At 36.7% G+C, this 27367-nt stretch overlaps 2 protein-coding genes, 1 non-coding gene and 1 pseudogene across 3 annotated transcripts in view; all 4 read left to right on the top strand.

Moving 5' to 3' along the window:
* Nucleotides 1–27367, top strand: part of LOC134680473 (galanin receptor type 3) — a 116126-nt gene that overhangs the window by 13137 nt on the left and 75622 nt on the right. The gene's annotated exons all lie outside the window — the stretch shown is intronic.
* Nucleotides 12901–15569, top strand: LOC134680420 (uncharacterized; the record flags this gene model as incomplete). Its single annotated transcript, XM_063539551.1, has 3 exons — nt 12901–13035; nt 13355–13875; nt 15134–15569. Coding segments are annotated over exons 1-3 (1092 nt in total), but the record flags the coding sequence as incomplete, so codon positions are not given.
* Nucleotides 15532–16661, top strand: LOC134680472 (uncharacterized; annotated as a pseudogene).
* On the top strand, nt 24950–25021 carry Trnah-gug (transfer RNA histidin (anticodon GUG)). Its single transcript has one exon. It is a non-coding gene; the product is annotated as a tRNA-His (tRNA).

Below are 27367 nucleotides of genomic sequence, written 5' to 3'. Positions count from 1 at the left end.
TTACTACCTTGTCGCTATAACTGTAATTTGAAAAGGCGGTAGATCGAAAGAGAGATAGGTTTATGGCAGACTGACAAAAATGGTAATATTGTTAGTTGTGTTTCAACCTCATTGTTGCCGTTATTCAATTTGTCAAAATTTGGTAGCGCCAAAAGATTAATTGATTATGTAAGTTATATAAATTATATAATATTATTAATAAAGACAAAATATGTCATATTTCGAATTTGACATCGTAATTAATTCATGTACCTAGATGGTACTCGTATAGCACTGAATAGCACCATTGCCCCGTACCATACTCGTAGACGATGCCATGTCATTTATAACTGAATTATCATTATCATAATGTACTCAGCACCATCTACATTAGCTGACAAATTTGAGGCATGAATTTGTCATGGACTTTACACAAGTAATGTAATTAATTAAACTTTGGGCAGAGCTATGAATCATATGCTTTCATAAACCGGATGATAAAGCAATATTATGATTCATGATGTCACCGCGATCCAATGAAGGATCGTGACCTGTCGTCATTCATTTCTATTAAATTCCCATTTCATACAAGGTACTATATAGAGCTCGACACCTTTGATTGACAATGACTAGAGTTTCAAGATGACATGTACTGGGACCGCGCCGAGCACCAGTATGTTTACGTACCTGAAAAAATCATGCAATGGATGTGATTATTTAATTATAAACCTTTCTTGTTATGAATACTTTGCAAATGCTGAAGTCGCAGGTTCGATTCTACGGCATGGCTTGTTAAAATTATGTAGGTACATGTTATCTATTTTAGCATTCAAGACTGCACTTACTATCGATAATTTGCACGGATTACAGCATCTAATTATGCCCTATAAATGTTTAACCTAGATAAAATGCTTTCATATATTTCTAATGGAGTTTCTTGGTAACACAATACCGCTACTCAAGTTTTGATTAAACTTCCAATATTAAGGGGAATGGTTTTCCTTGAATAATTGATCTCAAGAAGCTTCAAATCACTGAGTTTCGTGATTAAAATCTACTCGAACCACCCAGTGATTGGATCGTTATTCCGCCAAGAAATTATTAGTTACAAGTTACAATTACTTTTTCAATAGTCTGGTTGTAACTTTACTATCTACTAATAAAATAACTAATGTTAATATAGGTACATGAAATTGCGTAAATCGTTTCGCCCCCTTTGTCTTAAATTGTATAGCTCGCACGTCTGTCACCCCTTTCATACAGTGATATTGGAGACGTGTCAACCTATGTACTCACTGAGTATAATTGCATGAATTCTATAGTAATTTAAATTGTATTTTTCTTAATTACTCGTAATGCATGTTAATTATAAGATGTAATAATGTTTTGAAAAGATGTGTCCCGCCGAGTTTGTTGCCGGTCCCATATTGGGATACCCTCCTCCAATTGAGGGGGGATTTAAATCTTCTCGGGGCAGAGGTGTACGGTTGGAGCCGGTAAATTTATTTGACGTTCATAAGCGCATTGTAATATGCCTACTTGAATAAACTATTTTTTATCTTTATCTTTTATCTTTATCTATATAAATGATAGTCTTTCGCAGTCAACAGCTGCCTGCGGCAATATTTATCAAAATATGACTCACTCTCTCACAAAAATATCACTCACTCTACTTATTAAATATAGTTATTATAAAACGGGTCATTCATCTAAAGTCACGCGAGGTCTGCGCCGGTCTGCCAACGAAAGCTCTCGATGATGCTTCTCGGTACGGAGTGAAACTTGTCGAGCGATTTTGGATTATATTTAATGTCTGTGTCTCACGGAAGTTTTGTTATTCAAATCACTCCACTTACTTACTACTCTTCTGGTTCAACAAAAAAAATCAGATATTTTTGCATGCTTTCATGCATGGTTTTGAACTGGTTTTGATACGACCTTAACGATTGGCTTTCATCACTCGCACAGCTATCACTTCAATTGGATCTCTTCTTATTAAATTTATGTTCAATAGCCTATTTCAGTGAATTTATTTTTCTTTATGGACTATGTTGTGGCGTTAATTTCATGTAATTTTTTTCTTCAAAGTATCTTGAGGCAAGTGAAGTAGGATATTTACTAAGCATAAAAAATATTATTCTAAATATTCAGAAATATTATAACAAATATTATTTTTACAGATTCGAAATCTGAACATAGATACTTAGCATAATCATATCTCGTTGTATCTAAACCTGTGAAAAGATGGCATCCTGTGGATTCCTGCGGCATTCAAAGTTCGTGTGCCGAACACTATCAGAATGGCTCGATAGCCCGCGGGCGGCACCGGAAGTGATCGCGGGCAGGATGACGACTTCCGCTTACACCGCTTCCGGTGCGAAGTAGGCGTTACATAAGTTACTGAAATGATAAAAGATTGTACCTTGAATAGAGTCGTTTCTTATGTACTTAATGAAAATAGCGTCATTATAAAGTTACTTAGCCAAGTGATAATCGTATAAGAAACAACAATAATCACGTGACTTTTCTTCGCATCTATCATCCCGATATATTCCTTTACCTAACTATACGGGATTTACATTACGAATTAGTGGCGTGAAATTAATTTCGCGACATTATTTTTACCTTCAGTTTCACATGTAATTTAATATTTTCGTAATGTATGCATTAATTTCATGAAAGCAAATCAATTTCGTGTCCTGCTAAATTTTTGGGCGATATTAGAGTCATGCAACTAATTTCGTAGTGGAAATGAGACGAACTTTCGCGACACTTGCCTGCGCTGTGCGGAAGTGTAGCTTCGGGGCTGATGGGGCCACGGTCACTGCGATACTTACTGTGAATTTCACAACACTAATTATTTCACGAAATTACTTTCGCATATATCGAAACTACTTTAGTGAAACTGTCGACACTAATGTCGTAATGTAAATCACGGTTTTAATCAAGAGAGTGATGTAACTGATGTAACGTAACCCTGTAATATTTACCTACCTATTTATTTAATTTAATTTATCATATTTCCTCATTCTGCATCAAAGTTATATCACATTCTTTGTAACTAAATATATTTACTGACAAAAGCGTCCTGACAATTGATAAAACCCCACATTTTCCGCGATAATTATTTTATTATGAAACCCGAACGAACGAGAAGGAAAACATTTCAACACAAAACAAATGAATGACGGAAAAGGGTTTCCCGCAAAAACTTCGTCGCCCACCGCCGCCATCTTGGAATAAATGCTACGTCACCGGATGACGACAGTATGTTCAATGGTATTCTCGCGATAATCATTACCTGCTACTAGATAGAGCATTCATTTCGTATGAAACTTTTTTACGCATGACCTTTTAATATCATCAATTCATCATAAAGCTCCGCTTGATAGACGTTTTTTTTATAGCGATTTTGGGGTTGGTGCTATAGAAAAAGTAGCTCGGTTTAGCGAGTAGAATCTAACCCTGCATTTATTCGTAAAGCCCTTTGGTGTGAGATACGCTGTAGAGCGTCATAAAGAGTCACACAGACCTAGCCGCCGCCATACAATCAAAGTTACACTCTCATCTTAAAACGAGTAGTCACACACGAGTAGATATAACTATGTTAGCTAAAGGGTCATGCCAAGTTTCATGTTGTTTCAGTTTGCCACTTTAAAATGACAGCGTAACTTCCATTAATAATAATAACAGGATTCTCTGCCTCTGGCTTGCCTTAGCCGGCCGGCCAGAGTGGAGTCGTTAGAGCTATAAGCTCCAGGGGTGGAAGTGAAATATGCATAAGACGCGAGTTGGCACAGTGGCTGTTAACAGCCACTGGGTAGAAAGCGGCGCACACCTCTCGACACCCCTGAGCCGCTCACACCGGTGTTGCCCTTGAGCCATCCTAGATGTCGCTTTTTTGTGGGGGCCCATCTTGTGAGGGCGAGTCACCGTCTGCCGGAAATAAAATTGCATACCGTTTTATTAGGCAGGCGTCCGGTTTTTTACCCCATAGCTCAGTACTAGTCCATCGCTTTCACCCAATAACCTAGTTCATTTTAGATTTCATCAACTCTCAATAGCCCTTACACCCTGGCGGGTGCTGCCTCTGCGTGCGTCCCATGACACGGGTAAGGGCAGCATCCGCTCGGTGTACCCCTTACATTTCATTAAAGTGTCAAAAGGGCCTCTACGTGTTGGCTTCGGCTCCGCGCACGCCTCCCAAAGGTCCGGAACACCATTGTTCCGTGATGGGAAAGACATACAATAATAATAATGTGTGTTGTAGTAGAAATAATGTGTTGACATGTAAAATACTGCTATTTTACCAATAAAAGTTTGATTGATTGATTAATTGATATGGGAACTGCATTAAAGCGAAGGTTTCGTGGGACTACTCTTAAGATCTATCGAAATGAGAGTAATGAGAGAGGAAGTCAAATGATGCGAGGTTGTAGTCCGATTGGTGTGAGCGTTTCTTCCTGCTGTTTAACAAGATAATTACAGAATCTACCCTTTATTTATAATCTTATTACATTTATTACTTACTTAACTCCTTAGACTTTAATTCTGAAAATAAAAAGTGACTTTGTTGTAAGCGAGAGTGTGCTAATCTTAAGGAAATACATTTCATATCTTTACCGAAAGGGGTTTTCATCATTTTTATTACGACAGCTATTTAAAGGAAGGATTCTGAATGTCAGACATAATAACGACTAAGTTATTTTCCTTCGTTAAATCTTTTTCGTGGATTTGCTCTGTTTCTTATATTTTATTTTTTCATGACAATTATGTAAGGAGCTGAACCAAGGTCATCCGTATAGCTAAAAATTCAGCGAAGAGAAGTTTTGAAGAGAAGTTGTGTTCTTTGTATTTATTACGATTTCAAGCAACGATAACTATAGTTTCAAAATGTCGTTGTGAAATGAGAGTGTAACATCGATTGATGGCGGCGGCTATTCTGATCAGTGATGTGATCTTTCAACTAGTTGGCTATTCATACTCTCTTACGATATTTTTTTAACTAAAAAGCTGAAGGAAGTCCACCCTAATCGCGCTGAGAGAACGTGGTCAGATCCTTCTTTCGACCTTTTACAGATTTATCTTTCGACCAAATAGCTGACAGAGAAACGTAATGCTGCCTTTCTTACGCCATATTTAATTTGCTAGTCGGGTAGGTTCGCAGATTTTAATACAAAAACTGAATTCGAGATACCGCATAAGACCATAAAGTAGAGATGATTTTAAAAAGCGTATTATTCGCAGAGTAGCAAGAAGCCATTTTATAAGTTTAATGGTTAGAGCTGTGCTGTGTGCAGTTTCCATTAAGCAGCTTTACGGCTTATGTTATTACCCGCTGTATTCTCGGGACAACAGCTGTTCAAGTATTCATGCTTATTTCACTGAAAGTGTGCGTGATTTCTTCGGTGGTAGTTCAAAAAATATAATTCGTCTGCATACGGTATTTTCAATGAACTGTAACATTTTTAACGAGTTTTCACGTCAGTATAATTATATCCCCAGCTAATGTAAAAAACGAAATCGTTTTATATCTTTATATTATCGAAGATATACCTATCCTACTGCACTGCCAACCTCAATTCAATGACAAAACCTTTGTCAAAACGAATTTAAAAGGGGTTCAATCTCTGAGGGTTTAAAGATCGAAGAAAAGAGGACAATGGAATAAGTGGATACCGCAAACGAGTTTAAGGTCCCTTTGTTGAGGTCACCGATAGAAGACGGGGCGACGTAGCTTGGTTCAGGATACTTTCATATTAAAGTCTGTATTTATTATGCAAAGCTTTTAGAAATGAGAAATATAAGTAAAAACGCGTATTACGATGGACCGATGTTCCAAGAGGTCGCTAGTTCGTGTCTTGCCGGAGGTGGTGAATTTTGTCATTTTTCCTTTAATATGAAATCAGTAGGATAATATTATTTTAAGTTCTGCATACAATTTCCCAGTATCCCCATAATAGGTTAAGAACTAAATTCGATTTCGGTTTACAGTAGCTTGTTCTTCCTGTGCTTCCATCTGTGGCAGGCTGTACCCAAATCCCCGTGGACCCGAAATAATTCGGTTGGTAATTTTGCAATTCATTCAGGACGCCATTTTTATGAATTTCCGGAGATTCGTTTGCATTTTGAGTCGGTGGGATCAACCATTTTTAAGACCCGGTCTTAGTAAAACCCCATATTTATGGGGTTTCGCACTTTGAATACGAAGTAGGTACGTATTTAAGTACTTCGTATTCAAAGTGCAAACGGACCCCAGATTGAGCAAATCTTGTTTTCTCTCAAATCCCCCGGCGCAGAGCTAAAAGCCATTGAAAAGGTTCTGTATAAAGCTGTATAGGGACCCCGTAATGCGTTTGCCTTTCCTACGCTAATGCCTTCCACGTATTTGACAGTTACTGGCAATGTTACTGGCGGACGCGTTGCCTTCCTATTCCTATTGCCTTTCAGACTTCAGTACGTTAGTATCAAAAGTAGCGGTTTAGACTACACGGAGAAAAAAATCTAGTGTTCTTTACCAGAATATTGTAAATTTAACTTGATTTTATTGTATTATATGTGACAACTAGACTTTTTTTACACATTAACAGAAAATTCTAGTTCTTTACAACATCATTTCTAGTTCCTATTACCCACTTACCTAGTATCGTAGAAAATAAATTTTGTGTAGTATACAAAACCTATCTGTAGCCATCATTATAGGACAGGGTAGAGTTTATCAGATTTTTCATTTGTTTTCAATATCATTACTGCGGACTGAAATAATCAACAATTTCTGTTTACTATATGCAGTATTGGAGAATACCAGATTTATGTTTGTATTAAATATAATTGTTGTGGCATGAAATAAACAGTATGTTCTGTTTACTATATATATTGTAGAGTTTAACGGGTTTTATATTTGTGTTTAGTAAATCATTATTGCGGACTGAAATTGTAATATACTGTCGAGTGAAACAGAGTTAGGTTAAATATCTTAGGTGAGTCTTCGCTTTAACATGCTTTTGTTGCGACGAAGACTTACCTAAGGTGTTTAACATTATTCTGTTTAACTCGGCAGTAAGTACCTACATTGGCTTAGTCCGCAATAATGATGTTTGTGGTATAGGTGTGGTGGCCTGAAACATAAACAGAAAAATCTCAATCCTAATAATTACTATGAGTAAAGTAAAAACAAACTTTTCTTTTTAAATTCGTTTTATTTTTAGTAGTACATAACATAAATTTAACACAGAGATCATTTTGGTAGCAAACACAACACACAAACAGAACACTCCAATATAACCTTATCACTATTAGCAACATATGTATAAATTTTCATTTAAACCGCAATTCGCTTCGTCCGCACTTGTTCACTACACACAGACACTTTTTTTTGCTAAAACCGGTGATCTAAACAGGAATGCAACCTGATTCATTTATTATTGGTGACACTTGAAATGAACTCTGTCCGGACTTCGGTGAAAATGACAGAATGTTCTAGGCGCTGCGTGCGGCGGCGCAGGGGTGCGGGGGGCCGCAGTTAGCTCATGTCGTGGACCGAACAGTTTTTCGTTACAGGCAAATAATATTTTGTTTAGTGTGCAATAATATTGTAATGCCAACAATTTTTATTGTTGCTGGAACCACTCTTTATTGTTATCATTAAAAAGAGTATGTTAGACAACAGAGAACGTATCTAGTTATGAGTATAGTACATTGTAGGAGAGGACGGAAAATCGCTAAAAGATGGACGAGTGAGTTCGAGGGCCGACACGTTAGTGGAGGCCCTCGAATAATACGAGTCCATCTTTAGCGTTTCCGGCCGAGGCATTACATAGTGCTTTTCACGACTACTGCGAGGAAATAAGAAAACATTTGCATAACTATAAGTACTAGCCCGCGATTTCTCTGGTAGCAAATTACTAGCCACTGCCTGTACTGTCTCTTGAATTTCGGTAGGCGTCAGCGTAAGAATATCATTTCCTTCACTACAAGAACTCATTTTTATAGCGAGCGTAGATACGCGTTTCTTATATTTTTTAGTCAAACATAATTTACACTATCCAATTCAGTAGGTATTTTCAGATCCCGCCTTTTTTTACTTTTTTTACCACTTTTAAGAGGCGTTTTTCTGTTATTTGCTTTAAACCGACTCTAAAATTAGAAGCGTTTTTGCTAATAAAACCACAAACAGCTACAAAAGTAAAAAACGCCTTAAGCGTGAACTGAATGGATAATTGTTAAAAAAAATGAAGTGAATGGTTTTGATATTTCTTTTTTTTTTAAAACAAGAAATTGGTGCTATAAATAACCTAATTTTATTTTTGAAGGAAAAAGTTGCGCAAAAAAAGACCTTTTATTGATTTTTATGTTTTAAATGATACTCATTGCTGTAGCGAACTGTCACCAATGACAGATGATGACAACAATGAAACATTGTAGTAGTGGTGCTTCAGGTGCTACAGCTATTGCCTACTTTCCAGCTTGGTTTTAGACCATCTATTGCCACATTTCCGAACAGTGGCGTGAAAAAAATATTCATAGTAATCAAGAAATTTCGAGTAAGTAATGGGTATTAAAAATCCGCTAACAGGTACGAGAAAATCTAGTACCTATAAATGAATTACATAAGGTGGACCCTAAACAAAGATTTTGTAATACACACTTTTATTATTGGTGTGTTAAACTAGATGATAGTGAACCGAATTAATAAATATTGTAAACATCGCAATTATTGTAAAGTGTTGTATGCTAAATGCATATTTTACTCTGTTACTATTAGTTTGTTACCAAAACGATATCAGAGTTTTAGTGTACTAGAATATTTTAACTAGAATATTCTAATATTGTCCAAAATACGAGTCTATTAAACATGGCTGAAATCTGTTTTCCTACACCAGAATCATAACTACTATACAATCTGGTAATATTGTAAAATATTTTTTTCTCCGTGTACGCTTCAAAACTATTTCTCTCTCTCTAGTCGTTTTCTTCATTGCTGAAGGTCGTGTCCGTCTTGAAATTGTCTGATGACCTCTGTCACCAATCGCTTCCATCCCATGCCAAAACTATTTATTTATTTATTTATATCAAGGCGAGGTAACAAAATGTAAATTGGATACATGTGTCTTAATATTATGCTAAACTTATAGTACTAAATTTACATTTCAATAAATACCAAGCACAGCATTCATTAGAAATTATAATATTTAATACCTAACAATTAATTTATGAATCTTAAAATTAAGATGAGATCATGTACTTAAATAGGTATGTGATAATTTTATTACACTGTTTCTAAATCTATTACAACTTAAATTAAAAATGTCTACATCGTTAAATCTTATTGTAAGAAGTGCATATACGAGCCAGGGGACTATGTCATGTCAAAACTATTTACCATACTCTAATAACTGAACAAAAAAGATATGACTAAATGTAAAACAATCACCCCCTTATTCATACAACTCTACGGGCCTGATTTTGTTAAATTGTATTTTATCCCTTTCTTACAAATATATAAGTCAAATTAACAGATAAAGACAAATAACGCCACTAGACTGTGATAGATACTTTTGGCGCATTGTTTCATCCGATACTAATGGTGCTGATGGCACTACCTATCTGATAGCAACACAACCTGATCATCGATGTAGGTACTTATATCTTTCTATGCAATAAGGTTCAATAACTGGCAGTTAACCCTTTGACCGTGTGTATAATTTTATACAATGGTGCGATCATTTGTGGCCGGAATAAAGCTCTTTCATTACTAACTAGCATCATTACCCACCACTTATAAATAATTAAATAGTGAAAATGAGAGCCTATATTATTGAATATAGGCATATTACAATGCACTTATGAAAGTCAAAAACTACCATCGGTTTTCCCCTCCTACCTCCTAGTGAGTATTATATGTATTCTTTAGTGTAGATTAAGAAGTATGTGTGAAGATACTCAAGATAAACTACATATTTCAACATAAGTATCTTAAAGCAAAGAAAACTTTAATAAAGATAAGGGCTTATGAATTGCAATTAGAGGGCGCAGTATTCTGAAAAATCAGCAACTATGTTGATTAGTTTAGATCTTCACTCGAAAATCTTTCCCCTTTGATCCAAGAATCCTTTTATTAAACCTGTTTGTATCGAAAGTTACGTGGAACGTGATCGGTCGCTAAAAGCCTGGATGAGCGTATTTTCTATGAAATAAACTATGAAGAGCTGGCTTATATTTTCCAGTTATAAAATTGCCCGAATAATTCGAGCTGTTTTTGAAAACTTTCAGAAAAGTAATAACGACTGACTGATACATTTATACAAAAATGTCAGTCCGTTATAAGCTCTCGCGTCCAACTGTGTGTACAAGTCCAATTCACCCTTGGGCATTTTAGTTAGATCCTACACTTATCCCATGGACAACCAAAGTTCTATTGCGCTTTTCTATTTACATACATAGCCCGGATTTGAATACCTAATTATTAACCCACAGAGGTAGGCGTTTCGGGTCCGAATAAGGGTCCTGTAAGCCGCTCTAAGTAACTCTTAAGGGTTAATTTATATAGGTACGGTAAGGGTCTTAGTGTAAACTTTACCGTAGACCTTATTATTTAGTTAGGGTGATTTTACTCGGAAATGCGTAGATGAATATATCAATATCGCGAATCGCATAGGTAAGTACTGAAAACAACGACAGTAATTTTTAAGAGTTGGTATTTATCAACCCTTAAACATATCTGGACATCTTAAATTGATACATTTAAAAAACTTCTCTGCAAGCATTTCATAATACATTTTTAAAGCCTATTCGTACCTATAGGTATAAACGTTGTGTCTACAAAGAGTACAAAGTTTCATTTTGATTCAGTCTTTATAAAGTCCAATATCCCATAGTTTTTTGAACTACGAGATAAAAGGTCTTATAATAGATTAAAAGATTGTCACATGAGACCTTTGGCTTTATGTCACCGCAGGTACATAGGTACCCTATATCAAATGGCGCCATTTCGTCTGTCCGTTTTGGCACTCATCCATGTGGAAAACATCGCATTTCTACCCTGTCCACCCAACATCACATCTCACTTTCAAGTCTTTATAATATAAACCCTATTTATTATTGTTGAAGGTTGAAAATCCTTGTTAAGTGTAAGTAAGATAGGAGGTTGAGAAGTCACAATTTATGCACCAGTTTTTATCCGAGATTTGATCTTAATTTATTCTTTTTGGACCTTTTCTCCCCTTTTTCACGTGCCGGTGGCGTGGGGTTAAATTAGATTTGACGATAACGAGACGGATCGGGTGCGGAATCTTTAATTTCACGTCGCTAAACGCAGATTGGGGAAGGACGTGGGTTTTTGTCAGGGTTCCGGAACAAACACAAAAACTTTATTTTTACAAAACGGAGCGTTTAAGAAACTCCACAGATAAGTACGAGGATATTAATAGTGTAATTTCGATATAATAATGGAGAATCAATTACATCAGTATTTATTATGATCGGTACAACAGTAGCTTTTCCGTACGTAAGGCAGTCTTGCGTCACAATGTTTTCCACATCGACTTAGAGTAAGTCTCACTTGTCCCCGTACCGCACTTTTTAAATGTCAAAACCCAATGGCACCCTTCAAGCCGGGGCATGGTCGTCATATAACCGTTTTACTCGATGCATAATACTTATACATTTCCTCACAAAGTATGCAGTTCAGTGAACATTCTCATGACCGTCTGATTCATGCATACAGACAGAGTTACGTAATGCCATTTGATATGTACTCTACACTGCTTTGATGTAGGCACAGCGCATGTATCAGTTCATCCACTTGTCCAAACCCACTCGGTATTTGTATATTCGTCGGATGCAAAGTGAACCGGCATAAATCGGTTCTTTATTGCCAACTCTCTGTGGCCGATCTCGAGGAAATGCCCTTTATATATCTACTTAACGTACTGTCTTGCACGATTATAAATACAAAAAAATAAGTTGTCCTTATTAATAAACGTTTTTCTACGCGGTACATGTACTTACTACATAGTGGATCCTTTATTTGCTTATGTAGTTTAATTATTAACCCATTTAGGATTTACTGTACATTGGAAAGTTCAATTGAATAACCTAATGTGCATCGGCTTCAAATTAAATACAAATTATGTTATTTTTACAAACAATGAATGGCTCAGACATTTCCCCGATTTCAAGATAGAAATAGGTATACGAGTAAGAGGCCTACAAGAAATCTTACGTAGAGATACCTAAACATTCATTCATACTGTAAGTTGTATGAGTGTTAATTAACATTGATAACAGCTTCAGTAAAATATTATCAAACACAAACGAGAAGTTCTTAAAAAATCCTGACGTGATTTTTTTGCAGTGTTATGTCACGAGATAAGGGGCTGACTAACTAGACCCTTATAGCGGCCATTACTGAGCCGAGACACAGGGTCACGTGAGCGAAACCGCCCACAAAGTGCTGATGTGCCACGCGCGTGTGTACAAATAACACTCTCCTCAAAAAAGGTCATTGGGCGTTTTTGACCCGCTTTATGAATTTTCGCGTACAGAGACCAAACTAGTTTTAAAATAAAGAATTTAATCTCACTTTTCTAAATATGTAATTTTTTTTTATGTATCAAGTGGCAGAAAAAAGTTATTCAACAGTATGTGTACGAGATAGTGTTATTATGTTTTTACTTTCAGCATTGTGGAAAAGTGTCGTTCATGCAGCATGATAAACGTTTTATAGCACAATGGCAAATGAAATGTTGTCGTAGGTACCAAAATGCACATACGACAAATGAAATGTTGTCAATTGTGGGTAGGTACCAAAATGCGCATACGACAAATGAAATGTTATCAATTGTGGGTAGGTACCAAAATGCGCATACAACGCCATCGTTGGACCGCCTCGCTTTGCTTCACGATCGGCTTTACGTTAACATGGAAAGACAAAATAATTGTGTGTCATGTAATCGATCTGTGTTACGTCGACGAAAACACGTGTTGACAGAGCTCTTTTTGGAAAGACACCGGGATCATGCAGTGTTATTATTGCAAGAAATTATCCCACGCGAGGTAAGTTCTACCATTACTCCGTTATTATTCTTATCGGCTCGACGAATCTAGCCTATGAGATAGCGATGGAAAGATATACCACTAAGCATGCTTTTAACATTGTCGGTTCGCTAATTCAGCGTCGCGCGTCGCAGTTATTATCATAAAGCCGCTGTTCTCCGATGTGTTTATTTGTATGTGATGTGACGAATGAGAATCCTATTAACTACAATTAAACTATTTATGGATCCAGTTACTGTGTTATTAATGTAGGCGCCACAGAGGCATTGCTGCTTGATCACAAACTGTGGAACTATGTTTGTTGTAATGGTTGTTACAGATTCGTTTTGATGGCTCGAGGGCCATATGTCATGCTTGTTGGGTAAGGTTTGATCGTCATTTGCGAAATGAACCCGTACCAGACCAACCAGTTCAAGATCAGCCTATACGAGATCAACCAGTACAAGATCAAGCACCTCCTCAAGTTGAAGGAGAGGCAAACGAGGAAAGAGAGGTTGCAGGTCCACAAATAGGTTTTGTTTCACCTAGAGGATATTTGCGAGCATCAAATACAGCGAGGCATTGTATTTTTGCAAACTGCAGAAATGTGGTGGCCCATAATGTTCCACAATATGCTAAGTTCCTACTTTTACACAATCACAATTTTTACATACCAGAATTAGCTCGGGTTTGTAATGCTCATTTTATGAACAATGATTGGGAAGACTTGCTTAATAATCCAGCCTTCGAAAACTTTAACAGTGCTCATGTTGTTGGCATGATGCAATTATATAAATGGGGTTTCGAACGAAGAGGCCACCATGATTTCGAAAATATCGAAGAAATAGATGAAAATGAATGGCTGCTATTTAACTGATCACCAGATTTAATAAAATTTAATACCAAAAAAATCTACTTTACCACCCTAAAATAATGAATGATCACCAAAATTATAACACCATTTTAATGTGAAATGATTACCAATTTTATTACATTTTACTATCCTATTAAAGGAAATGACACCAAATTAATCATTATTAACCCAAAAATTGTAAATAATTACCAAATTTCAAACCCCAATTTAATGTCAATTGATAACCAAATTTTTACATCGTGCTATCCTATTAAATAAAATGACACCAAAATAATCATTGTAAACCCAAAAATAGTAAATGACCACCAAAATTAGAACTCCATTTTAATGTAAAATTATAACCAAATTTTTAAATCTTGCTATTTTATTAAAGCAAAGCAAAATTTTCTAGTAGCATTTCGTTTCTGTATGGGTTGCAGTTCAAACCTAACCTAACCCACTTTTCTAGTAACATTTCGTTTCTGTAAGGTTCGCAGTTCAAACCTAACCTAACCCACTTTTCTAGTACCATTTCTTATCTGGAAGGGTCGCAGTTCAAACCTAACCTAACCCACTTTTCTAGTAGAATTTCGTTTCTGTGTGGGTCGGAGTTCAAACCTAACCTAACCCACTTTTCTAGTAGCATTTCGTTTCTGTAAGGGTCACAGTTCAAACCTAACCTAACCCACTTTTCTAGTAGCATTTCGTTTCTGTAAGGGTCGCAGTTCAAACCTAACCTAACCCACTTTTCTAGTAGCATTTCTTTTCTGTAAGGGTCGCAGTTCAAACCTAACCTAACCCACTTTTCTAGTAGCAATTCGTTTCTGTAAGGGTCGCAGTGTTAACCTAGCCCACTTAACTGATAGCAGTACAAACCTAACCTAACATACTTTTCTAGTAGCATTTCAGTATGCCTACCTAAGTTATGCGGTGCGGAGTACGGGGGTTGAGCGGGAGGGGCTAGTAATTTTGGCATCATTTTACTTTATTTGGTCATATGTATAAATTTTTTGGTATCACAGTGGTTTATTTAGGTGAAAATATCGCATTTATTTGGTCTTCAAGATTTGGTGATCATTAATGATTTTTGGTAATCATTCAATATATTTGGTATTCGAATACAATTTGAAGTGCAGTCGTAATTAAAATGTTGGTACATTTGTAATTTTAGGCCTTATTTTTTTGGTGTTCAGTAATTTTTTTTGGTAAGCATGATTTTTTTATTTAGGGTACCAAAGTATTTTTTGGTGGTCATTATATTTGTAGCCAAAAGGAATTTCACTTTTGGACGGGAGTTACAAAATATCATTTTAATGTTATTTTGAACCAAACGCCTTCACTGCGTGATAGATCAGATCGTCCCGCCACGGTTCTCGGAATGTACTTAACAAAAATAAGAACTGGTGAACCAGATGAGCGCTTAGCAACAAGATTCAGTATCTCGAGAAGAACCTTAGAAAGGAACTTGGCGATAGCAAGAGAATGCTTAAGGGATGATTTTGTTCCTCAGAATTTGGGCTTAAATCACATTACTAGAGAACAGGTGGTGGCCAGAAATCTTGCAATTCCAAGCCATTTCTTTGGTGGTAACCAAAACGAACCGGCAGCTATTTTAGTATATGATGGTACATATATTTATTTGCAAAAGAGTGCGAATTTAGTAGATGTTACGGGACCTTACACAGCCACGACTTCAGATGCAACAATTATGCTCGACCTGATGCGAGAAGATTCTCCGGTTCATGGGTTCTTGAGAGCTGACGATGTATTTATACTGGATCGTGGATTTCGGGATTCGATCGATTCTATTGAGGAATGCGGATATAATCCTCACATGCCGCCAACGAGAAGAAGAGGTGAACAACTGCCGACAGTAGATGCTAACAAATCTAGATTAATAACCATGATCCGGTGGGTAGTAGAAACTATTAACGGCAGATTCAAAAAAGATTTTAAAATCTTCCGCCATGTATATTTTAACGTTGCCATGAAAAATATGATGGTTGATTTCAAAATAACAGCGGCCATAATTAATGCTACGCGACCTCCATACGAAGACCATATGTATGCGGAACAGTTCATAGCCATAATAAATGAACGGATGAATCAACCAAATCAGTTGGCGGATTATGTGATAAACCATAATTTGAACAGGCAGAGAGTAGGTAGCGTTTGTGCGACTCGATGGAAATAATCCAGATTTCGATGAGTTTCCGCAGCTTACATATGAGGAGTTAGTGTTGTTTACGTTGGGATCGTACCACTTAAGAATCGCAAGGTCTTATTGCCACGAGCACATGCGTATGAATGGTATATACACCATTGAAATGTACCGACAACAAGAAATGATTGAAAACAAGATACTGATAAGAGGTAGAATACAGTCGCGACACGTCCGTGCGAAGCAGTACTACACGTACATTTTAATTGATCCCACGCAGATTGGAAGAAATAGTATTCAAAACTATTACTGCTCGTGTATACAAGGACGTCGCACTGTCGGAAGCTGTGCACATGTTGCAAGCGTTGTCTATTTTTTATCGTGGGCCAGGCATCAAGAAGTGATTGACGCGCCTGCTGCCTTTTTAGACGAATTGACAATTGATTTTGATCAAGCAGAATAAAAATATTGCTTTTTTAGAACTGGATTTTATTTTTGTTCCTCTTGATATTAAACAATATGACAATAGCAACGCAATATAACAGCAGCTATTCAAAGTATTTCTGAAATAATTCCAATAGTTCTGACTTAATTCATTGCAAAAATGCTATAATGATAAGAAATGATTTTAATTTTTTTCTCAATTCTCCCATGGTTTGCAAGAATGCGACTTATACCACTGTGTAGCAGATACATTTACCTACATACCTAGCCCTATTTCGTTTGTGTACGCTGTGGGTCATATGTCCGAACAAAATGCCCAATGACCTTTGTAGGTACCTACACTCATGACGTTATTTTCGTTTTGTCACAAATTAAATTCTTATACCACTTTGGGACTCTAGGTTTTACAAGGTACATTGACGCACACAAAATAAATAATAGTGTGTGTATTTAATTATAATTAACACCTATACATATTATTCCAACAATATCTAAAAGCAGTTAGGTATTGATACTTAATTAGGTAAGTCTTAAACATGTAGATTCATAGTTGTCCTACTGGAGTGGACTAAATATAGTTGAGTGGTTTTACGACGGTATCTAATAAAATAAGTATCTTCCAAGTCCGCAGGCACAGACAAAGGCCGAGATGATGGGTAGCGGCAGCGGCGGCAGATTCTGCAACGACAATGAGATCGTAATCACCTAATCCTTCATTAATCACGATCATGTCCCATGTTGTGATATTAAAAAAGTTAGTGTTAACTTTGACAGTTCGGCGAGTGCCGTCTTGTGATTTATGTCGTCATCTTCCCAGGAAACTTAGGAAACCTGGGGTCCGTTCGGTTACCTAATCCCAAGAATTAGCATATATCCTTATTTTTAGTCTCCATTAGGATTAGTCCAGTTTCTTCACGAAGTTTTAATCCCATCAAAAACATAAATGTAAAAAAGGAGAGCCAAGTTCAATACAAAAATTATGCTTGGCTGTGGGGTTCGCCGCAAAAAGAATGGAGATTTAAATGAGTGCCAAGTTCTATGCAAAATCCAAATATGTATTTATAGGAACAAAATAACATTATAAACAAGTATTAAACTCTATTTCTTTGCTTTATTGGATACCTATAACAATTGCTGTTATTTAAAAAAAATGCGAGATCTTAAAGCAGGTTAGATTTGACTTGGCCAGTTTTCATTACATCAGTCATTTTATAAAGTTATTCAACATATATATTTTGTAATTCTGATAAAAACTGGCCAAGCCAAATCTAACCTACTTTAAGATCTCACATTTTTTTTAAATAACAGCAATTGTTATAGGTATCCAATAAAGCAAAGAAATAGAGTTTAATACTTGTTTATAATGTTATTTTGTTCCTATAAATACATATTTGGATTTTGCATAGAACTTGGCACTCATTTAAATCTCCATTCTTTTTGCGGCGAACCCCACAGCCAAGCATAATTTTTGTATTGAACTTGGCTCTCCTTTTTTACATTTATGTTTTTGATGGGATATCAATACTTTTTGTAAAGAAAACTAGGCAGGTATTGAGATTTAATGTTTTTTCTTGTGTTTCCGCTGCATGTTTTTTACTTCTGTTCTTTGTATTAATTATGTGGTGCCGCGCGCCGCCAACGACACACCCACAGTATAATAAAGAGTACTAACGTACAGTATGGACACTCCCTGCCTCCCGTTGAAAGTGCCGCCCACCCGCTCTCGGTTACCTCACAGTTACCGGCTGGCAAGGACGCGACGACGCGATGCGCAGAGCGGAGACCACGTAAAATATTCAAATATTAAACAAATATTTACAAAACCTATCAGATCACACTGAAACCAATACAATATCTATATGAACAAAAAATCATGTTTACAACTTACGTAATATGTTGGTGGCCTGAATTTCCTTACGAAATTTTCGTTACTTTGTTTATACTGATTCAAAATAGGAAACTATTGTATAAATTGAGCTTAGATACCCACCTTACAACATAATACGATTCTTATTTCTTCCTAATTCGCGCAATGAGTTTTGAGTCATTGAGGTCATCGAACTTGACAACAAACTCGCGAGAACCCTCGCACGTCTTATCTCACTCACACAAGCATGGTACGCGTTCACCTACACGAGCTTCTCTGTGTGCGTAGGAACGCGTTTGTTTCATACATTTGATCGCCAGTGTCCGGGGTGTGACACACCGTTGGCCGGTTGTTTAGCGCGTATTACAGGTTTTTTGTATGGGGAGATTGGGGACCCCCCCCTATTTTTTAACTTTTTTTATTTTTAGATTTTTTCCTACGCTTACACACAATAACCGAGCTGGATTCCAAATTTCATCCTTCTAGGTCATCTTGAAGTAGGTTAGGTTTAGGTACTTATATGTCAGTCACAATAAAAAATGTTTTTTTTGTATGGGGACCCCCCCTATTTTATAACTTTTTTTAATTTTTAGATTTTTTCCTACGCTTTCACACAATAACTGAGCTGGATTCCAAATTTCATCCTTCTAGGTCATCTGGAAGTAGGTTAGGTTTAGGTACTTATATGTCAGTCACAATAAAAAATGGTTTTTTTGTATGGGGACCCCCCCTATTTTATAACTTTTTTTAATTTTTAGATTTTTTCCTACGCTTTCACACAATAACTGAGCTGGATTCCAAATTTCATCCTTCTAGGTCATCTGGAAGTAGGTTAGGTTTAGGTACTATAGGTATGTCAGTCAGTCTTAAAATTTACGACTTTTTGACCTTCATATCTTTATAACCGTTTGAGCTAGCTTCATGAAATTTGGGCTTCTAGATGTTCTTATGGATATAATTAAACACACGTAGTTTTATGTGTTTACGTTAAAGATGTTTTGAGTTATAGAAGGGTCAAAAGTGGCACCAAGTGGTTCGTGTAATATTACACTTGGCGCTGGCTAGCCAGTTCCTTTGCTTGAACTTGGCTTGACACGCTGCCGCGTGTCTAGATAAATTTACCTCGTTATTTTTTAACAGGAATATCGCTGGGAATATCTTACCTATAAGACATTTTTTTTAGCCATCTAAGCTTCATCGAGGATTAAATAAAATATAGATATGCAAAAAAAATTAAAGAAATTTCACATCATACTTTCAGGCAATAACCAAATTTTCAATTTTTTTTAAATTTCTGTACATTTAATGAGACATAAAAATACATTTTCAGATTCAGGTTGCAAGAGGGTTAGGAATAGGAAGGGGATATCTCTCCCTTTAATATAATATTACTTGTGAAAAATAAAAGCCCACAATGTCTACTTTCATTATAAATAAACTTTTTTTCTATTTAAATGTTTTGTTATTTAAAATGACATTTTAAATGTTAACTGAATTATAGTTCAACCTGTACCATTCTACGATCATGTTCAAAGTTAATAAATATCCAGGAATCAATGTCGAGTGTAAAGACTACAGTCTCGCCAAGCTCAAACAGCTCAGCACGTAATCAGGTCTAGATCTAGATCTAGACTCATCCATCGCTGACCTACTTCGATACACATCGAGATATTACCAGCACCATCCATTTCTCGGACAAGATGAGCCAAGAAAAGTATGATTATGCAACCATAGACAACTAGCTATAGTTGCGTAATCTTAGATGTTTTTAATTTTACACTTTACGTTGCTGAAAGTTGTAGCGAGTACCTAAGAATAACACAGGTAAAGAAAAACCCTTTTAAGACTGGTCGCCCTTTCAAAGCACCTTCACCCTCATCAAATCAAAGAATTACGAGTATGTAGACACACACACACACACATAATCAGGGTAAAATATCATAAATGCGTCCATAAGATTACTTTCAGGTGTTTTTGGAGAAATCTTTCAGTTCAGGTGCACTAATTTCTAACAAGAAAGAAAGTTCAAGCCTCTGATATCTACTTACTTAACTGTCCTAATGATTCTGGTTACGAAATAAAAAAAGCTAAAATGTATGTTATTTATTGGCTGCACTGCGTAATAAAAAAAAATTAAGAAAACAAATAAACCATGAAACTTTATAAAAATAATCAATCATTACCAAAAGTCAATACAATTGACTGATGACATAATAATTCTTTGTGCCTTTTATCCTCCATTATATTTATTTGTTTTCGGCAGAAGCAGAATCAACAGGCCGTGAAACACGAATCAGGCCAATCAGAAACAATTACAAACCCCCACCGAAAACATTCCCATTTCAAATCTGTCACCGAATAATTTAGCGAACCGGGGGATGTGGACCGAATACATGTGTATACGCGGGTCTCTAGCACCAACGCGCTACTATGCAAATTGGGATTCCATGCATTTCACATGCAAATTAGCAAATTTGAAAAAGATATATATATTTGGTTAAGTCTTTCGTGGTAATAATATAGAATTATAGTTTGTAGAGCCCGCTAAAAGCTAGACAGTAATTGGTTGTAAGAAATTTATTGAAATCTAATTTTCTAAATCTAAAAATATTTGTAGGTAGGTAAGATATTGTCTACTCGTGACTAAAAACGGAAACGTCGCTCGATCCCTATTGTTGTTGCTGTCATGAATATAAATGGCTCAATAGAGGTAATGTATGTAGGGGAGCCGAGGGTTTAATGTAACAGGGGTAAGTAGTAACGCTCAATTTTGACGGGGAATTAAAAACATTTAAATTTTTTTTTGTTTAATGACTTTCTTATAACTCGAGGAATAACGTAAACACCACCATTGCCCCGCCAGACATCGAAGCGAGTGGATCTGCATACGAGCTCTATTTCGACCGGGTATTGTAAAAACTTTCGGGGTAAGTTGTAACAACTCCCAGTTTTTCATAAAGTGTCTGGTGTAAGACATTTTAAATTATTGTGTAATCGGAATTAGTGCTTAGATTACAAACCCTCATACTCAGAATCATAAAATTATACATATTTTAAAAATATAGCCTTTTTTCCTAAAACTGTTACAACAAGCCCCAATTACGTGGTAAGTTGTAACAACTCCCAGTTTTTCAAAAAGTGTCTGGGGTTAATGATGCGTAAACAATTAAAATTATTATGTAATCGGAATTAATGCTTAAATAAATACTTTACAAACCCTCATGCTCAGAATCATAAAATTATACATATTTTAGACAATACAGGCCTTTTTCCTAATAGTTAGGGAGGCGAATAGGGGAATTTTTTGCAATACTCGAGCGTGGCAGTTTAAGATATGAGAGATACCTTAGACCTAATAGAACAACCTTGTAAAGTATTTAGCTCTATATGTAGTGACGCGCGCCTAGGATAGACGATCAGATTAGTAAAAAAAAATGGATAGTCTGAAATACTCGAGCGCGTCAGATTAAGATATTGGGGGTTGATTTTAGTGTTTAAAGACTAAATTTAACTAATCTGACGATAAGTCCTTGACGCCGCCGAGTTATAGGGTCGCGAACTTGTAAAAAAAAAACGTTAATCCGGTATTCTCGAGCGCGATTTTTTTATTTTTTATTTTGAAGAATATAATCTAAAACTTACTAAAAATACAAAATCTGCCGGTTTCCGCATGACCGGAAGTGTGGAGGAGCCATTTCGTCTTCCTAAGAACGCGTTGCGGCATATAAGTCGCGAACGATACATTTTACAAAAAAAAAGTTTAAATAAACAAAAAAGGTAATTTTATTTTACACAAAAAAGGTCTCTTTACATTTTTGTCCAAAGTTAAAACTTTTTGACTTGAAGCATCATAAAATCGGTCAGATTAAGAGAACCCACCAACATTTTTGTCAGATTAAAAAAATATGCTTTCAGGATACCGAGATAAACCTCCCCTATGAAAATCTGACGCGCTCGAGTATTTCAAAAAAACTTTTGTTTTTTGCATTTTCAAAAATTCATCGTAACTTATCGTCACGCCGAAATCGTCAGTTTTTTTAAAGGAAGCTTCCTTGGGGCCTACTTAACACCCCTTCCGAAAATCTGACGCGCCCGAGTAAATTTTTTTTTTTTGCATTTTTGACTACTTTATATGCCTACCCCCACCACGCAAACCGGCAGATTAGTATACCGTTGTTATCAGAGGCACTCGGGGCATACGTAGTATGAATATCTGACGCGCTCGAGAATGCCCAAGTAACTGTTTTTTTTTAACATTTTTGAAAAACCGTACACGCCAAACCCACCGCTAAAATGGTTTTTGCCATACGAGCTTTTCTTTTCGAAATTATTTTATCTTTCGATTTTGATAGGTCTCGACGGCGCCGTTGAATTACGCCATTTAGCTACCTCGCCTCCCTAACCATAAAACTTTTACAACAAGCCTCCCGCTCCCCTACAATTGGTTTGAAGCGTACATCGAATGTTTGTGAAAATACTGACAATGTAATCTAATCACAGTTCTGCCGTTCTATAGAATCGAACGGCGCTGTACAGCCATGGCAAAAATTCTACTTGTGCTAAAACAAAAACGCATCAAACGCGATGTTTCAAGCGAATTTAAAAAATGAACGGGTCGTTTCAGCCGTTTGTCAGAGGAGGCAGAGCGAGGAGCGTCACGTTGAAATGCGACGGGCGGAAAATTTGCCGCGCTCCTGTGGGATCCCCAACAACGCCATGTTTATCGTGTATTGTTTAGATTCCTTCATGGTGTTTACTACATACAATATGCGTCAGGATTTATATAAATATATAAAACAGTGCCGTTTACACTGTCAGAAAACCGCACAGCCAAAATCGGTGGAGAAAATATCTTGTAATGACAACATCATCATCATCATCATCATCTCAGCCATAAGACGTCCACTGCTGAACATAGGCCTCCCCTTTTTTTGGGGGGTAATGACAACATGTAACATTAATATATTTTTCCACCACACCAGCTGGTATGAAGGTTCTCTAGATTGTTCAAAACAGGAAACAGTTAAATTTAATCCACATGTGTGGCAAAGTAATCACATGCAAATATTGAATTATTTCTAAATGTTGGCTGGTAGAATTCACTTTTAAATGATGTTTACGATTGAAAAATATTTAATAACATTCATTTTGGATTGTTTCATTCATTTTGAAGCAGTGGTGGCCGAGTGGATATGACGCCCGACTTTCAATCCGGAGGTCGCGGGTTCAAATCCCGGCTCGTACCAATGAGTTTTTCGGAACTTATGTACGAAATATCATTTGATATTTACCACTAGCTTTTCGGTGAAGGAAAACATCGTGAGGAAACCTGCATACATCTGCGAAGAAATTCAAAGGTGTATGTGAAGTCCCCAATCCGCATTGGGCTAGCGTGGGGACTATAGCCCAAGCCCTCTCGCGCATGAGAGGAGGCCTGTGCTCAGTAGTGGGACGTATATAGGCTGCAATGATGATGATGATGATGATTTTGGATTGATTGGTTTGGTTTTGTTTAATATTCTGCTGAAAATGAGTTTAGTTCTCACTTCATTTTCTATTTCAGGTACGTACTTGAGTATACAACACATCACTTTTTATGTTGTCAGTAAACAGTAAGTGAAGCGAAGCGAAAGAGAAGTGTATTTCATCTTATCTGTTTCATTCAGCGGTTTATTCTTTATTCTACAAAATTCAATCGGATGAGTTAAAAAGAATAACAGATAAAGGCAGCGTGCATATTGAATTCAAAGCCAGTCTCGTTTGAAACGGTATATTTCATTTACGTTCGTAATTTAAACAAACAAGTGTGTGTGCGTGTCCTAGGAACAAACTTGTAAGGATTAAAATTCTAAGTCAAAATACTTAGCTAGTGTTCACACGGTATTTAACAAATGGTAGCGCTGACAGTGACAATTTAAGCAAGTCCATTTATGTTGTTGACGCTGTAGTGCTATCAATATTGAAGTGCATTTTAGAGTATCAAAGGCTAAATGTTAATTGCGTTTTCACCGAAAAACGATATATATCATGCAAATTTTACTTATTAATTAGATTTTCATAAGCGTGTATAATATTGATTAACATTTTTGTACCTGTCTTGGGTGAGACTTGAACTCACGGCCTCTGGATCGATACTCCAGCGCTCTGCCATCTGAGCCACCAAGACCTCATCCCTAGCCAGCAAATCTTTCTACCATGTTATAGGTCAAGGGGACCCTTAGCGACATCTACCGTAAGAGTATTATACTTCTCATGGCTAGGGATGAGGTCTTGGTGGCTCAGATGGCAGAGCGCTGGGGTATCGATCCAGAGGCCGTGAGTTCAAGTCTCACCCAAGACAGTAATTTTTCCACTTTTAAATTTATTCTAAGCTTAATAGCATCGTTCGCAGACGTTTCTGCTTGTTAAAAATTAAAATTTTTGTACCTGTTTGCTAGCAATTTAGTAGGTAATTTAACAAATAAAGCGATTTACTTTTTGCAGTTATTACTTTTTTGTAGAACCTTAATTGATAATAGCTTTGAGGGCCACTCGTGCGCAGCGGGCAGTGAAAGCGCTCCAGTTTATGAAAGTGCACGACAATTTCGCGGTGTCGGACACAGCTCCGACAGCCGTGATCGTCTAGTGGTTAGGACCCTACGTTGTGGCCGTAGTAACCCAGGTTCGAATCCTGGTCACGGCAGTGATGATACACTGTCGCGGCGGAGCTATTTTTTAGGAATGCAAAAATAATTCTTATTAATGATGGATAGCTTTAATTTTTACAAGCTTTTATTTAGTTTCACCTGACCGTTGTCTGTCTGTCTGTCTGTCTGTCTGTGTATACTTAATCAAATCTTGCAAGTTAAATTTGATCCACTTCCCGGTTTCCGATTGAGCTGAAATCTTGCATGCATGTATAAATCACATGACAATGCATTATTATGGTACCATCGAGCCGATCTGATGATGGAGACAGGAGTTGGCCATAGGAACTCTGTGATGAAACAACGCAACCTAATTGTGTTAGGGGTTTCAGAATTGTCTCGATGAGTATTAGTTGTCTGTCGTAAGAAAAGTACAACCAGCGATAAAAGCTTGTACCAAAAATGAAATTTTTGCCAGAAACTTATTACTCGTAAAACTAGTCGTAATATTTTAAACCTTGCTTGATTGGTTGGGTAGGTAAGAAACTTCCAAATATCTAAAGGATAAGAAGTTAACAGTGTGTACCATTTCCACAGGCTGAGCGGCAGAAACTGAGATATTAAATTAAAACAGATTATTTTAAATACATACATATTTTACCTGAAATGATTCCATGGCCCATACGCGAGATTTGCTGTGATTTTTGAGACAATTTTAGGTCACTATAATGAATATGTATAAGAATTTTCAGCTTATAATTTCTCATTTGCGAGTTTGACCCCTTTCCGAGTTAATTAACTGAATTATAGTATTTCCAGCTTCACACAGATAAGGCGTTGAATGGACTGGTTGCCAGCGGTATTTCTCGACCGATATAATGTTTTAATTTTTATAAAAAGAGCATACTGCCATCTTAAATCCCGGTAGACCTCTGGGGTTGCATGAGCATACGGAACGACTAATTTCTATAGGTAGGATGTAGGTAAGTACCTCCTTAATCATTAACAAGAAGCTATAACTACGGACGTTATGTGGCAAGTCCATGTAGAAGTGAAGTTTTGTAATAATCTCTGTGGACAGACAGCGGAGTCATTAAGGGCGCAGCTGCGGTCACTTTGTGCGAGGACTGCTACTAGTTCTTTGTTCAGTACCGATGTCGAGTTAATCGGACTTTTCCACTGAAACTTTATTATTGAATGTTGAGAAGATTTGAAGTTGTAACTGTCAGCTGGATACACTCGGGCTAAGCTAACTCTACATCATCTACATGCCATTTGCAATGACAAAGTGAGGCTATGTCATTATTAATGTCGAATATCATGACGTTTGACTTGGTTATTTTCTGATTCGGAAAAATAATATGGAAATAACTGACTCTTTTACATTTATACCATGTCGGCGTAAGGACGCCTGCAACTCCAGTGGTGTCAAATACACGTTAATTACCTAATACTGCTTTTCATCTCATTTTGATACGATTTTGAGTCGACCACTTGATCACGCATCTCACGCGCACAAGTGATAGCGTGCTCAAATATGATTAAAACCACAATATCAAAGTGATAAAACGAATCGACCTCAGTGTCGTTTTAAAGTTTTAAAACGCTAGTCAATTTTAAATTCGTATAGGAAGACAGTTATCATACTTATCAATCTATGAAATAAAAGCAATCCTCTGAAATTCTACAACTGCTTTCATTCCCGACACAAAACACTAGTACAATCCCATTGTAATCCAGGCTTTTCGTAAATGAATGTCAAAAAGTTACAGCAGGACAACAGGCGCCGATGAACGAATTCCACTCTTCTCCGATTGACTTTTCGCAAAAACCCGATATTTCAAGCACAAACCCGATATTTTCAGCGACATGTTTTGCGGAATAACTTTGCACATTTCCCTCTACTGAGAACGATATCATTTCGAATGCAAAATGGAAAAAAAATTAAAAAAATGTTTATTGTGTTAGACAGTACAATTTGAATACAATTAGACTCGAGTCCTCCTTGTACGAGTAAGTATATGTAGGTACCTACACCTGTATCAGGAGAACCCGCTCTGTATTAATGTATGTACGAGTAGGTACATAATTTTAACTCTGCTTACAATTAGTTACGAGTACTTATGCTATATTTTTATTAATTATTAAATATATTTATTGTTGTTTAATTATCAACTATACTAGCGGTCGGCAACCTTTTAGCAGCCAAGGGCCACATAGTAGTTAACGAAGGTGACGTGGGCCGCACTTTGCTAATATTTGTGGCTTTAGCAGGCATTGTCGTTCGTCAGTATTACATACAAAATAGACAGGGAGGCTCGCGGGCCGCAAGGGAGAGGTTGGCGGGCCGCATGCGGCCCGCGGGCCGTTGGTTGCCGGCCGCTGAACTGTACGATAGTGTG

This window comes from Cydia fagiglandana, chromosome 3 (genome assembly GCF_963556715.1).
Source record: "Cydia fagiglandana chromosome 3, ilCydFagi1.1, whole genome shotgun sequence".
Lineage (NCBI taxonomy): Eukaryota > Metazoa > Arthropoda > Insecta > Lepidoptera > Tortricidae > Cydia > Cydia fagiglandana.
This window is presented reverse-complemented; position numbering and strand designations above follow the sequence as displayed.